Source organism: Sinocyclocheilus rhinocerous, unplaced genomic scaffold (genome assembly GCF_001515625.1).
Source record: "Sinocyclocheilus rhinocerous isolate Xijiao unplaced genomic scaffold, SAMN03320098_v1.1 scaffold444, whole genome shotgun sequence".
Lineage (NCBI taxonomy): Eukaryota > Metazoa > Chordata > Actinopteri > Cypriniformes > Cyprinidae > Sinocyclocheilus > Sinocyclocheilus rhinocerous.
The window spans coordinates 2076372-2089516 of NW_015645540.1; the positions used below are offsets into that span (position 1 = coordinate 2076372).

The 13145-nt window shown below is 37.0% G+C and overlaps 1 protein-coding gene across 1 annotated transcript in view; it reads right to left on the reverse strand.

The window, feature by feature from the left end:
• Positions 1-13108, reverse strand: part of LOC107706405 (nardilysin-like) — a 14613-nt gene extending 1505 nt beyond the window's left edge. Inside the window, 29 exon segments of the mRNA XM_016510112.1 lie at positions 1301-1390; positions 1500-1707; positions 2707-2790; positions 2879-2931; positions 3660-3707; positions 3833-3971; positions 4468-4499; positions 4729-4891; positions 6046-6173; positions 6266-6416; positions 6594-6645; positions 6793-6912; positions 7016-7102; positions 7795-7918; positions 8035-8233; positions 8538-8590; positions 8916-9036; positions 9176-9253; positions 9583-9652; positions 9737-9810; positions 9937-9994; positions 10081-10203; positions 10308-10403; positions 10493-10566; positions 10774-10927; positions 11028-11109; positions 11853-12108; positions 12392-12677; positions 13036-13108. Coding sequence (XP_016365598.1) covers positions 1301-1390; positions 1500-1707; positions 2707-2790; positions 2879-2931; positions 3660-3707; positions 3833-3971; positions 4468-4499; positions 4729-4891; positions 6046-6173; positions 6266-6416; positions 6594-6645; positions 6793-6912; positions 7016-7102; positions 7795-7918; positions 8035-8233; positions 8538-8590; positions 8916-9036; positions 9176-9253; positions 9583-9652; positions 9737-9810; positions 9937-9994; positions 10081-10203; positions 10308-10403; positions 10493-10566; positions 10774-10927; positions 11028-11109; positions 11853-12108; positions 12392-12567 — 3093 coding nt within the window. The 5' untranslated portion in view covers positions 12568-12677; positions 13036-13108.
• Positions 13109-13145: the final 37 nt, after the last annotated feature.

Consider the following 13145-nt stretch of genomic DNA (forward strand, 5'->3'; position numbering starts at 1 on the left):
AATTAAGCATTGGTCTCCCATAGTAGCATACATTTAAATCATGATAAACACAGTTAAAACCACACATATAACACCTCAATCCAATGGTAAAAATATAACGTATGTTATTTAGGTAGCCTATTTGTATGAAAAACAGTAGTCTAAAAACATTTAGTATAAATGCACACATGCTATAGCTTAATCACAAATACGTACTATAATTACCATTACTCCTGTATTAAAATTCAGTGTGAATATCCCAAGTTTCTGCCACAATACCTTGGTGCAGTGAGTGTTACTACAGTAAATCCATGGTAAATGATGGCGATGTGTAGATTGAAAAGCCTTCTGACTGTCTCGTTGCACACAGTGTTTCTCCTGTTTGGCTTTAAACTAGTTTAAATCACTAAGTCATTTGTGTTCATCGCTGAATTCAAGCAGTGGATCTCACAGCACCGTTTAGTGCTGGCGTGACCGAGTAAACGCATCTGCTCTAGTGAGCTCGTGCCGCGCGACAGTTTGAACTTTGATCCGAGCGGATAAACGGTCTGTGTGGCGCGCTTCAAATGAGTTGCGCGGTTTCGTTCCGCTTTTGGCGCATAAACATTATATCAAACATTTATTGAACTCTTCATATCGTTTTATCGAGGAAAATTATATCGCGATAATTATCGTTATCGAATTATCACCCAGCCCTAATTCAGACTGGTATCTACAACAGTATATTTACTAAACAAAATATGAACAAACAGATTTGCATTACACAAAGGAAATTAGTTCTTTAAAAAAAAGGAGAATTTTTGGTAAATCCTATAGTTCTTTAAGAAAACAGTGAGTTTTTGGTAAATACACAACAGAAAATATAAAACTAAAAATAATACTAAAACTGAAAATAATACTAAAAATAATAATAGTTAAAAAGTTACTAAGCAGACAAATATCAGTTAAAAGGTTAAATCAGATCAGTTAAATCAGATTAATTTGAATGAGAAAAGAATCCTGAGTGTGTACATTAATAACGGTATATGGTTATAATTTGATAAAAATGAATTTTAATCCATCACAATTTTAAATCCATTACAAAAAATATTCACAGCTACAGAAACATCTACTGTAATATCATAAAGTTTTAAGTAATTGATAGATATAAATTTTAAAAATATATATATAAACAGAAAATATGCATATAAATAAATAATATAAATATATTACATAAAGAAAATTGAGACAAAAAAGGCATGAAGAATTTCAATAAAGCAACTCCTTATAATTAGTTTCAATGCAGAGATGAATCAAGAGAGTGATGTGCCGGTAAACTTACATGTACACTGAGCTTCCTGTTGCCTTCACCCCGGTGTCCCATGAACCAGTTCACGAGTTCAGCCTTGGTCATGAGTTTCAGTGCATCAATCTGTTGTACAAGTAGAAAAATATGACAATGTCCAAGTATATTGCCACAATTCATCATTAACACATTGCTGAACTGTCAGCCTTTGCTCATGTGCAACAGGGCTCCTCACCTCTCGGCTGAGTCTGTCGAAGACGTATTGCTGCGTGACTACCTCTGTCCAGTTCCTGTTCACCTCCTCGCCAAGATGGGTGTCTTCGCAACCCTTCAGCTTGACGAGAGCAGTCACCTGGGTCTTAAAAGCCTCACGACTCAAGCTGTTCATCTTTTCTCCGAAGCTCATCAGAAACTCCTCAATCTTTGTCTCCACCAGCTCAGTGCTAGAATGCAGAAAGTGAGCGCAGAATGGAGAAGAGAGTTTTGCCCATTTAACACCACTCTGAAATATTTCAGAGCCCAAATTAATGGTTTACATTATTTACTATATGTGGAAGCCTTTTTTGCAGCTTGCAGCAAACTGAACACGAGAGAAAACACTTTTAAAATGCACTACTGTTTTAGCATATCAGGGTTCCCACACTTACTGACCTACACTACCATTAAAAATGATTTTGAAAGAAGTCTCTTATGCTCACCAAGGTTGCATTTATTTGATAAAAATACATTAATACATTAATAATACATTAACACATTTTCAAACGTAATTTATGTGAAGCTGAACTTTTAACAGCCATTACTCCAGTCTTCAGTGTCACATGATTACGATACATTTATTATTACTAATGTTGAAAACAGTTGTGCTGCTTAATATTTGTGGAAACTGTCATACTTTTTTCAGAATCCTAGTAATTTCTTTCAGAAAAACAAACTTACTGACCCCATACTTTTTAACAGTAGTTCTATTTTTCCAGTGGTTTGTGAAGATTTGTAAAAGTACTTTAATAGAAACCAATTTTTTTTTCTAGCTAAAGAAATACTTTACAATGAAAATAATTTATTACAAATATCAACTACATAAATTTCTATGACTTAAGACTTTTTTCCATTTACATGACTTGTGTAAAATCACAATTCCCTTATATTTATTACTGTGGTAGCCCTAATATACAGTATATTAACACAACATTATAAGATAGACTTAATTTATGAAGCAATAAGATGTTATGCATGATGTAAGTACATGGATGTAGGCTGTATTTCACTTCAGAAATAATAAAAAGAGCCAATCAGTGTAAAGTAACACTGCAATTTAGTCGAGCTAGAGGTGGAGATAAAGGTTAATTATGATTCTGAAGTCAAGAGGCAGCAGCTGCAGCACATAAATCAGATAATTCTGATGCAGCAGTGAACTGCAACCAAAATGCACAGTGAGAACTCACTTGAACTTGGTGGCCTGAGTCTCTACTGTGACTGAGAATCCAAGGACACCTGATGTGTTTCTACAGGTTGGGTAGACATGATATCTGTGAAAACAGATGGAGTACAACTAATTAAAACCAGCAACTGGAGCAAGATAAATGTCTTAATGTCATCTCTGCACCACAGACTTACCCCAGTGTCTCTTTGGTTCGGAGGAAGTCAAAGCATGGCTCCTCCATGTGCATCTACAACACAGCAGCCACAATGATAAAACATGAGTTAAAAAAAACAGTTAATATAATGCCACCCCTGTAGGAACATGCTTTAGTCTGCAGCCACAGCAGTAGAATTGGACAGAAGTCTGATATTGGATTTAGCTGATGTAAGGTGCAGAGGAGTAAGAATTTCTGATTAATTGGTTAATAGCTTTTAAAATTGCTATATTTAATGTGTGAAAAATAACAACATTTGCTTAGTTTTTCTTTAGTGAAGCTTTAGTTTCATATGCAAACAGAAATCCTACCTTAAAAAAAAAAAAACACAATGAAAAAAACATTTGTTTCAGCCGATATCTGGTACTTCGCAAAGCTGTTATCAGCAGCGATTCATCCTCAAAAATAAATAAATCGTTGGACCTTTAGAACAGTACATTACACTTTACAACGAGAGCCGACTCAGTGTTCTAAAGTAACTGCTGAGAAAGACAGAGAACTGGACAGCATCCAAAGTCAGTCTTCAGTATAAAAGTAAAGTGGATGAGTTGAGCTTATGGCCATGCAGATGTGTGTGCTCAGCGCCCTAGAGAGCAATAATTGAGAACTTCTTTTGAATCTGGCAGGAGGGACTGACTTGATTGCTTAAAAAACCCTGGGGCAGCTGTTCCTATACTTTTTATACATATATAAAGTTACAGTAATGTTTACTGTAAGCGATACCCTTCTGTAGTCAGCCACCAAAACTGAGTCATACTCACCACTAGTAGCTCCATAAGAGTGTGTTCACGCAGGTTCTTAGGACCAGACTACCAAAAGACAGAGGCAGATATTAAGGACAATCACTGCTAATTTAGGAATACGACATAAAAAAGGTGAATGTGCCTAGATCTCTTGTCCATTTTGCTGATCTAAACCACAAAACAAGTTTTACCTGGTAATACACAGTGACCTCAGAGTTTGCATCTCCCTTGTTGAGAGTCTTCACTTTGCACAGATGATGTTTCTGAGGAAGTTCTACCACTCTGAAGAGAACAGGGACCTCTACTGACAGCTTCTTGAATTGCAATTTGCTGAAAGTGAAAAAAAAAAGCTATATAAAACTTTTTCCATTTTTTTTTTATTGTGGTACTGGTATATAAAATAAACTGGTGAAAAAAAGTGCTTACTCTGTAACATACTGCAAAAATCCCATGGATTCCTACATGTGATGAGAAATTAAAAATGACAAAATCTTAACAGACCAACTGTAGTTCTGACAGAAAACTTAAAGCTTTTTACTTTTACAAGTATTATATAATTTTATAATATTCTAGGTGTACATCAATAAAGGTAAGATCTATCAGAAGCAATTGCTCAGAGTTTGCATCTCCCTTGTTGAGAGTCTTCACTTTGCACAGATGATGTTTCTGAGGAAGTTCTACCACTCTGAAGAGAACAGCGACCTCTACTGACAGCTTCTTGAATTGCAATTTGCTGAAAGTGAAAAAAAAAGCTATATAAAACTTTTTCCATTTTTTTTATTGTGGTACTGGTATATAAAATAAACTGGTGAAAAAAAGTGCTTACTCTGTAACATACTGCAAAAATCCCATGGATTCCTACATGTGATGAGAAATTAAAAATGACAAAATCTTAACAGACCAACTGTAGTTCTGACAGAAAAATTTAAGCTTTTTACTTTTACAAGTATTATATAATTTTATAATATTCTAGGTGTACATCAATAAAGGTAAGATCTATCAGAAGCAATTGTGGGATATTTTGAACCTGGAATGTTCTTGAAAAACAAATACATGCAACGTGTATATAAAACGTGAGAAAACTCACAGTGCAAGTGAAGTTTCCCTGCACTAGTCCTTCAGCATATAGCTCTGACTTGAAGCTGCTCACAAACTCCATGAGCTCGTCCACACTGAGCCCATCCAGCACAGCCTGGTACTTCTGAATGGTCGACCAGCGAGAGTGCTCTAGAATCAGAAGCCTCACGTCTCTGAGGAGACATATATGGACAGACAGAGAGCGATGAGTGGAAGACCATGCATTTTTGAAAAGATATACATAGCAATAGCTATATAGACGCTGGCATATGGGACTGCAGGGGTTGCAGTGGGACCCATGGTGTTCCAAGCCAAATATATTATGCTTCATTTTGCCTATTCTAGAGCAGTTTTGACACTACATCACTATCTCTGAGGAGACATATATGACAGACAGAGAGCGATGAGTGGAAGACCATGCATTTTTGAAAAGATATACATAGCAATAGCTATATAGACGCTGGCTTATGGGACTGCGGGGGTTGCAGTGGGACCCATGGTGTTCCAAGCCAAATATATTATGCTTCATTTTGCCTATTCTAGAGCAGTTTTGACACTACATCACTGTAGAAGCTGCATCAACGTGCCATATGCTACCATTCAAAAGTCTGGGGTCAATAAATTTTTTGAGCACCAAATCAGCTTATTAGAATGCTTTCTGAAGGACCATGCGACACTAAAGACTGCAGTAATGGCTCCTAAAAATGCAGATTTGAATAGTAATACATTTCAAAATATATTAAAACAGGAAACAGTTCTTTTAAATTGTAATAAGATTACTGTTTTTATCCAGTATTTTTTATTAAATAAATGCAGACTTCGTGAGCAAGGACTTCTTTCAGAAACATGTTTTAAAACATCTTACTGACCCCAAACTTATGAACGGCAGTGTATAGACTAGTATTTACACAGATGTTTTAAGGTGGCATTTATTTATACAAAATCACAATTGCAAGAAAGAAATGTCACATGCTCGAATGTTGCAAACCATAATCTTACTGACCCCAAACTTATGAACGGCAGTGTATAGACTAGTATTTACACAGATGTTTTAAGGTGCCATTTATTTATACAAAATCACAATTGCAAGAAAGAAATGTCACATGCTCGAATGTTGCAAACCATAGAATGGCAGTGTAAAAACGCTGTAAATATGCTTGAAAGACTTGCATTCCATCAGATTTGCATTTTCTAAATTAAAGAAAACTTTAAAAATTAACAAAAAAATTGATAAGAGTGCCGGTGTACGATGTCACTACTTGTGGGCAGGGCTATAGGTGTTTATAAAGTGTAAGTGCAGTAAAGGAAAAACGTGAAGGAGACACACTTTCCAAGCTTTTCAGGCTTGATGAGGATGTTAAAGTAGGTTTTCTTCAGCTGCTCTGCAAACATGCTGAATACATCAGGAGCAGCGGAGAAATCAGCAAGATAATCCACGATCAGGTTGAACAGCAACTGCAACAAATGTCAGAAATGAAAGAATTATTTTTAAATTTTTTTAATTAAACCATTTTCTGTATACAACTTGATATGAGCTTGTTACTTACTGGTAGTTTGTGGTTGAAGCCCTTAACCTTGATGACAAGACCATGCTCCCCTGCAACCAATTTATATTCTAGCTGGGCCACATCAGCCTCGTAGGCTGGCTCTGCCAAGTTATGCACCAGGATATTCACAAACAGGTCAAAAAGCACCAGGCTAAGTGGAGGTGAGAAGAGAGAACAAAAAGAGAAGGTCAGATGGAAATGTAAGTGGATGAACAAGAATAGAAACTAGAGATAGTGATTCCTGAGACCTGAGCAGACACACTAATAGCTGTGCAGCATTTACAAGATCTGCTCGAACGACTAAGTTTTCACATGATCTTCAGCTTACTTTTTTGCAGACTTCTGAACCACAGGTGATATAAGGTGGAACTGCACGTACGCTGCAGGAAGAGAGATAAAACGTAAGTGTGAGCTGGGTAATTGAGCAGAGTTACAGAAAGAGATTTTTCGTACTTCCCACTCAATCTATTTTACTATTGGACATCGGAGACATGATATATTGAGTGTAGAGACAAATACAATGACACCTTTGGGGATCTTGAACTTGTTGTCCTTCTTATACCACAAACACCCTCTGTCATTGTTCATTATTCTGACAGGGTACTCTGTGTCTGGACAGTCAGAGGTTTTGAGGGTGAAATCAGTGGCTGGAGGTGAAAAGAGACAAGAACAATGGCACATGGTCTTGAAACAGGCTACAGAAACAGCACACAGCAACAACATTAAAAGACATCAACTGAAGACACCCACCGATGAACTTATTTTCAGCAGGTAGGTGAAGGCTTGGGTTTAAATCGAAATCTCCTGCCCAGAGCTCTCTCCAGTGCTGCTGTATGTCTGTAAGGAAAACAAAAATCATGGTGCTTTTGTCTCCAGAGTTGCACAATATAGAGGAAAAATGCTTAATGGTATTTATTGCATAATGTGATAAACCTAAGATTAATTAAGAATACATTTCAAGTAGATCTGAAACCAGGAAATAATTACTTCCAATAAGCATGTCAGCTTTCAAAATTTTCAACTTCTCAAGTGCATCCGAGTAAGAAATAACAAATCTTTTACTAAAGCAACAGGCAGAAACAGCTTGTTGTGCTTGGACTTAAGATGTATTTCCCATTTGAGTAACCACCTACAATCTACTAGTATACTAATATCAGTTATCCTTTCCTGCAGTTATGTTCAAAACCAAAATACTCCTACACAACCAAGGTACTTCTTAATGTTGGCATCAGATATTCTTTTAAAGCTACAGTGGCTACACTGACTCATTTTGATAAGCTAGAGCACATTCACTTCAAACTGGTATTAATGCTGCTTGTTTTAAGTGTATGTAAATTTATATAATTTTGTGATTGAGCTTATTGCGACAAGTAAATCTGCAATGTTAACAATTCAGCACTGGATTCTGACATTCACTTCCAGACTAATCTAATACGGACACAGATTCTAAGATATCAAACTTTAACTTCTCATCCTGAATATTGTATTTTAAACTGAATTGAAATAGGGAGTTGAAAATATGTACAAACCCTCTTCACTGTACTGAGTCCCAAACCACTTTTCCCTGAGTGGGCACTGGCCTTCATGCTCAGGAGACAACAGGAGCAAGTTAGCCTTCTCTGGTGTGAGGAGGTTCAGTGCAACAGAGATCACCTAAGAGAAAAAAAGATTTTCTTTCACTTGGCATGCTAAAATAGCACAAATATGTACCCATATTTTTCAAAACCTGTAATAAATCAAAATCAATGCTGCATGTGATGGGCAACTACCTCCGGTTTGAACTCAAACATTAGCTGGTCTCCTGTTAAAAAGTCTTCTTTTGGGAACAGCTGCAGGTTTTCACAGATATCCTCCACATACTCAATAGGATCAGTCTGTAAAAGCAACACTGTAAGTACAGAGTCTACAAACAAATACTCCTATCCATCTCTTTTCAAATTGCTTCTAATAGCCTGAAATACAAAAACACTCCATTGTTGGTAAGAAACAACTAAGCGTTCATAGGCTGACAACAGTGTAAAATGCTTAAAGGGTACTTTGTTTCCTTTGCTCCTGCATTTCTCAGAGGCGCACGCACATCCTACATCATCCGCTTGAAAGTGAGAAAAAAGTGTTTATTATGTTTGAAATACGGATATTTATCTTACAAAAATGCATGGATTCGCTACAGGAGGCCTTTATTTAACCCCCGGAGACGTGTGAGGGACGTTTTATTACGGATGCATGCACTATTTCACGTCTTCTGAACTGTTGACAACCAACACCCGCTTACCCGAGCCCAAGAGTCTGAAGCATTTTCAAATACTGGAAGACGAGATGAGCAACCTGAACGAAGAAAACCATCCAAATTACCATGGATGCATTTATTCTGAGTGGGACTAAACTTTACAGCAATCGTGTCGTTATAATTTAGGATGGAAAAGGGGTGTGTTTGTGCCTCAGAGGCTTTGTAATCCTATTTTACACATATCTAGCTAAGCTGTTAGTTTCTCAGCTTCCCCACATATTTCTCTAATGACATTAAGTGTGAAAACAATATTATATCTTAAGGATGCTTGTAAATATAGTGCATAATTTTGACATGCACTAGTAGTGTAGGATCACAGAAATGTAAAAGAATGGAAGGTCTAGACTGATGACCCTTGCAGACCTCACAGAAGTTCTGGAAGCCCTCATCAGTCAGAGTTATGGAGATACTAAAAATTGAATAGGTGGTGTTCTGATCAAAACCAGTCTCACTGTTTCCGCCAAACAAAGCTAGAGCCCAGCACCTAGACCGAGAGAAAGAGATTCAATTTCCCAGTTTCTGGGGTAAGTGCAAAATTGATGCTACATGTAGAGATTAGTTACAATGAAAGTAGAACCACCTTGCCATTTATTAAAAACCAAATCATGAGAGAAAGGACTCACTTCCTCCTAAGCATGGACAAGATACTTCCAGTTCCCTCGTGGCCAATCAGCCAAGCAATGTAATGCAGAGGCTTTACCCTGAGGACCAACATAAAGAGTTTTTGTTAAGCATCATATCTGAGAAATAATATTGGCATTCCAATACAGACCATATTGGACCAATACAAAATCAATATGTAAAGTTTTTTATGAGTGCAGTTTTGTTCTGTAACATATTTGCTACTGATAAAGGAAGTTGAGGTGAGACATATCAAAGACATGGATATACAAAGATGCCCTCAAAGTGAACAAAGACTTTCAAAAAAAAAAAAAAAAAACCTCCCAATTTTGATTTTCATTTGTTTTTAACAGCACTTTTGAAAGATGTTTTATGAATGAATGAAAGTAAAAATGACTGATTACTAAACCTGTAGTGCTTCTCTTGCGGGGGTAGAGCCCATGTGATGGTGAGGGCATGTACTTTTCTAACAGGCACCACTGCAACAGACAACAAACAAAACATTAATAGTAGGTTCTAGAGTTTCATTAAACCTCATTTGAACATTAAGTTCTACTACATACTTCGGTAAAGTTTGTTGAAAGCAGGTGTTTCAAAGGGGCTCAACTGGTCTGAAAAATCAGGTTTCGGCTTCCCACTGAAAGGCATTGAGAAACTCATTAAAAATAAACATTAATATTATGAAAGGCATTGAGAAACTCTTTAAACACATTAATATTTTCACATTTTACAGATATTCAAATAGGACTTGGATTGAGCTTACTTGTTGGGTACCTGACTGAAGATTTCTCTAACCCATTCCTCAAGGGTGTCAAGACTCTCTATGAAGGTAAGAGAAGAAGAGATTTTAGGATCATTTTCTATTAGAAATGCCATATCCAAGTTAAGTCCTGCATACTGTACCTACCTTTAGACTGCACAGCTAAGGTCATATAGTGGGCAGAGTAGTACCTTTTCCAAAACTCACGGAGCCGCTTGTAAACATTGATATTCTTTTCCCTAGGCTCAGTCTTCAGGGTCTGTGCATTTCCTTAAATACAATCACAAGACCATCAAAAAAACAACAACAACAACAACAACTTTAGAATAAACCCAGAAGCTGCTCTAAAGCAGCTTTTGACATGTTTGACTTACCCCAGCAGAACTTGCTCATGGGATGGTTGGGCTTTGCTAGGCTGCCAAAGAGCATTTCCTTACGGTGAGAGTCTGAAGGCTTAGCAAGCTGATATTCTGTAGCAAACAAAACACATTAGGCTGTTAAACTTCACAGTTGAGATATCAAGAATATTTTTAATCTACAATATAAATGCTTTACTCACCACTGTCCACAGCCTCAACCTCTCGGTCAATGGCGTCTTCAATCATAAGAGGACAGATGAAAAACTGAGCCCATCTGAGATAACATTAAAAAGACAATCACATTCTTTTAAAGCTTATGTATGACCAAACATATAAAGAAATGTGCTTGTTTTTATTTTAATGCTTTTGGTTAGAAAATACTCAATGGGATTGTGTAAAATATTCTGAAAAAAATAGGAAAAAGAGGCCATCAGGATAAGAGGTGATGTGATACAATCACTTTTTTTTAGAGCTGCTTCACCTGTCAAGGGCTTCTTTGAAGCGTTTTCTCTGGACATCAAATTGGAAAATGGTTCTCTCACAATCAGTGGAAGCATTATCACTGCCACCATGCTTTTTAAGGAACGCATCAAAGCCATTTTCAGAAGGGTACTTTTCGCTGCCCATGAACACCACTGGGACATAAGTAGAGAGATACGTTTGACTGAAACATTATCACTGAGAATAAAGCATTCTTGAATACAGTAATGGCAAACAACTGCAGGTGTGACTTACTGTGTTCCAGGAAGTGTGCAAGGCCAGGTAGGTCATTAGGGTCACTGAAACTCCCTACGCCAATACACAGGGCCGCTGCAGACTAATTTCCAAAAAAAAGAAAAAGGAAAAAAGAATTAAACTGCACTGAAATCATTTCAACACACTTAAGCTGATATGTTTATGTAAAAATTATAACTGATAATTTAGTTTTATATTACTTTGTCTAAATAGAAATAGAAAAACACTACAAACTAAGATCAGTCATTATAAATACCACAAATGAATTTAGACATCAAAACATTATAATGTACAGTAATGAGAAATGGATATTCATTTTGAGATTTGCTAAATGTTACATGAACAGGTGCCATTAAATTAAAATGTAAATGTAAAAGATTCCATAACGAAATATCCAATACTGATAAAGATAAAACATAGAAATATAATGTATCCTTCAAGTCACAATGAAATGGAAGCAGTGACAAGTCCGAATGAAACAGATTATTAAAAAAGAAAAAAAGAAAAAACGTATGGTGGACTTTTATGTAATGTATTGTATTGTATTGCAAGATTGTATCTATCAGTTGTTGACTGGATGGAGGTAGAACTGAATGAGTGTTTCAGTCGATTGTAAGAAAGGGGCTGGGTTTAAGCGGACAAATTGATTGGACAAGTTGTTTCACAGGAAGATCGTTATGACAGTTTGGAAAAAAAAAAAAAAGAAAGAAAGAAGGAAACATGGATAAGTAGGATTTTTCTTTCATGCTGACTTTAATATATGTTCAACCAAAATAACATGCAGCCAGTATCAGAGTTTGAATCCCTAGACAACAAAACACAAACCTGTTTTTCAGATCCCTTTTTCTTCTTCCTGTCGTTGTCCTCGTCAAGCTCCTCAAAGTCACTATCTTGACTGTCCCCTTCTTCTTCAGATTCCTCATCCGTTCCTTCCCCCGAGTCTCCCTCCTCTTCCGCTTCCTCTCCCTCCTCTTCTTCTTCCTCCTCCTCTTCTGTATCTTCATCATCTTCAGTTTTCCCATCTAAACCACTCAGATCAGAGATCAGGAGAGCCCTCAGTCCGTTACTCAGCTCAATGTATCTGGATGAAAAGAGAGAGAAAAAAAAAATCTGTTAGCTGGTTTAGTCATCAGCACTTGCATGCAGGGTTGTGTTACACACTCAAAAGATGCAACCGGAGCTTGTCTTTTACTTGTGTGATCTCATATTTCTGCTAACTCCCTGTCCTTAAGTGCCAACATACAATATCATTCATAATGTAAAATGATCTTTTAAAAGGTTTCACTTGGTACTTTATGAACGAGACTATGCTAATCAATAGAACCTAGTTATCACCGTTTAAAATCTGTACATGTGGACTTTACCTGTATTGTTTGGGGTCACTTGGAGATTTAATAATTTGAGGGTCTCCTTGGTTGTCATCTCCACCACTGTCCCCCGGAGGTGCGCTGGGGTCTCTGAGTGCTTCTCCCCGGTCTGGACCAGCAAACTGAGCAGCACTGCTGGCTCCAGCACTTTTGAACTTGTTTGTCTGGGGCATCTTGAGCAATGATGCTACTTTAGCACTGGAGTTGAGGTGAACGGGGCGGTTTATGGCTCTGCTACAAAACAGGTGAAACGTACGCGCAGCCTTGAACAGAGCAATACTGACTTTGTCAGTCGAAAAGAAACGATATATATATATTAGAAACAGGGTGACCATAAAAATAAATAAATTTTGTAATGTATCTTGAATGATAGAATGAGTCGGGTCTGTCTTTTGACGAGGGAATACTTTAACTTCAGATACATATTTTGACAGTATATATTTGTATCATCACCACTGTGCTACAATGAAGCTAATCTGCTAACGTTACATAGTGACACAATATAAACCAAAAACGTCTGATTCGCTTGCTATGGTTAATAAACGGACTTCGCTAATTCGTCTAAAATATGATGCATCCAAGTGTGATCAGTCCCTCACATTTTTTCACAAAGTTAGCCAAGTTTCATCGCAGTCTCATACCTGCTATCCTGATGATGGGTCAGCCGAACTTTACAGCACGCAGCCTGTCACTGGTAGGTTGCGTCTATGCAACAAGAAGAGTTCTGATTCGTCAAAGGTCATAGACGTAG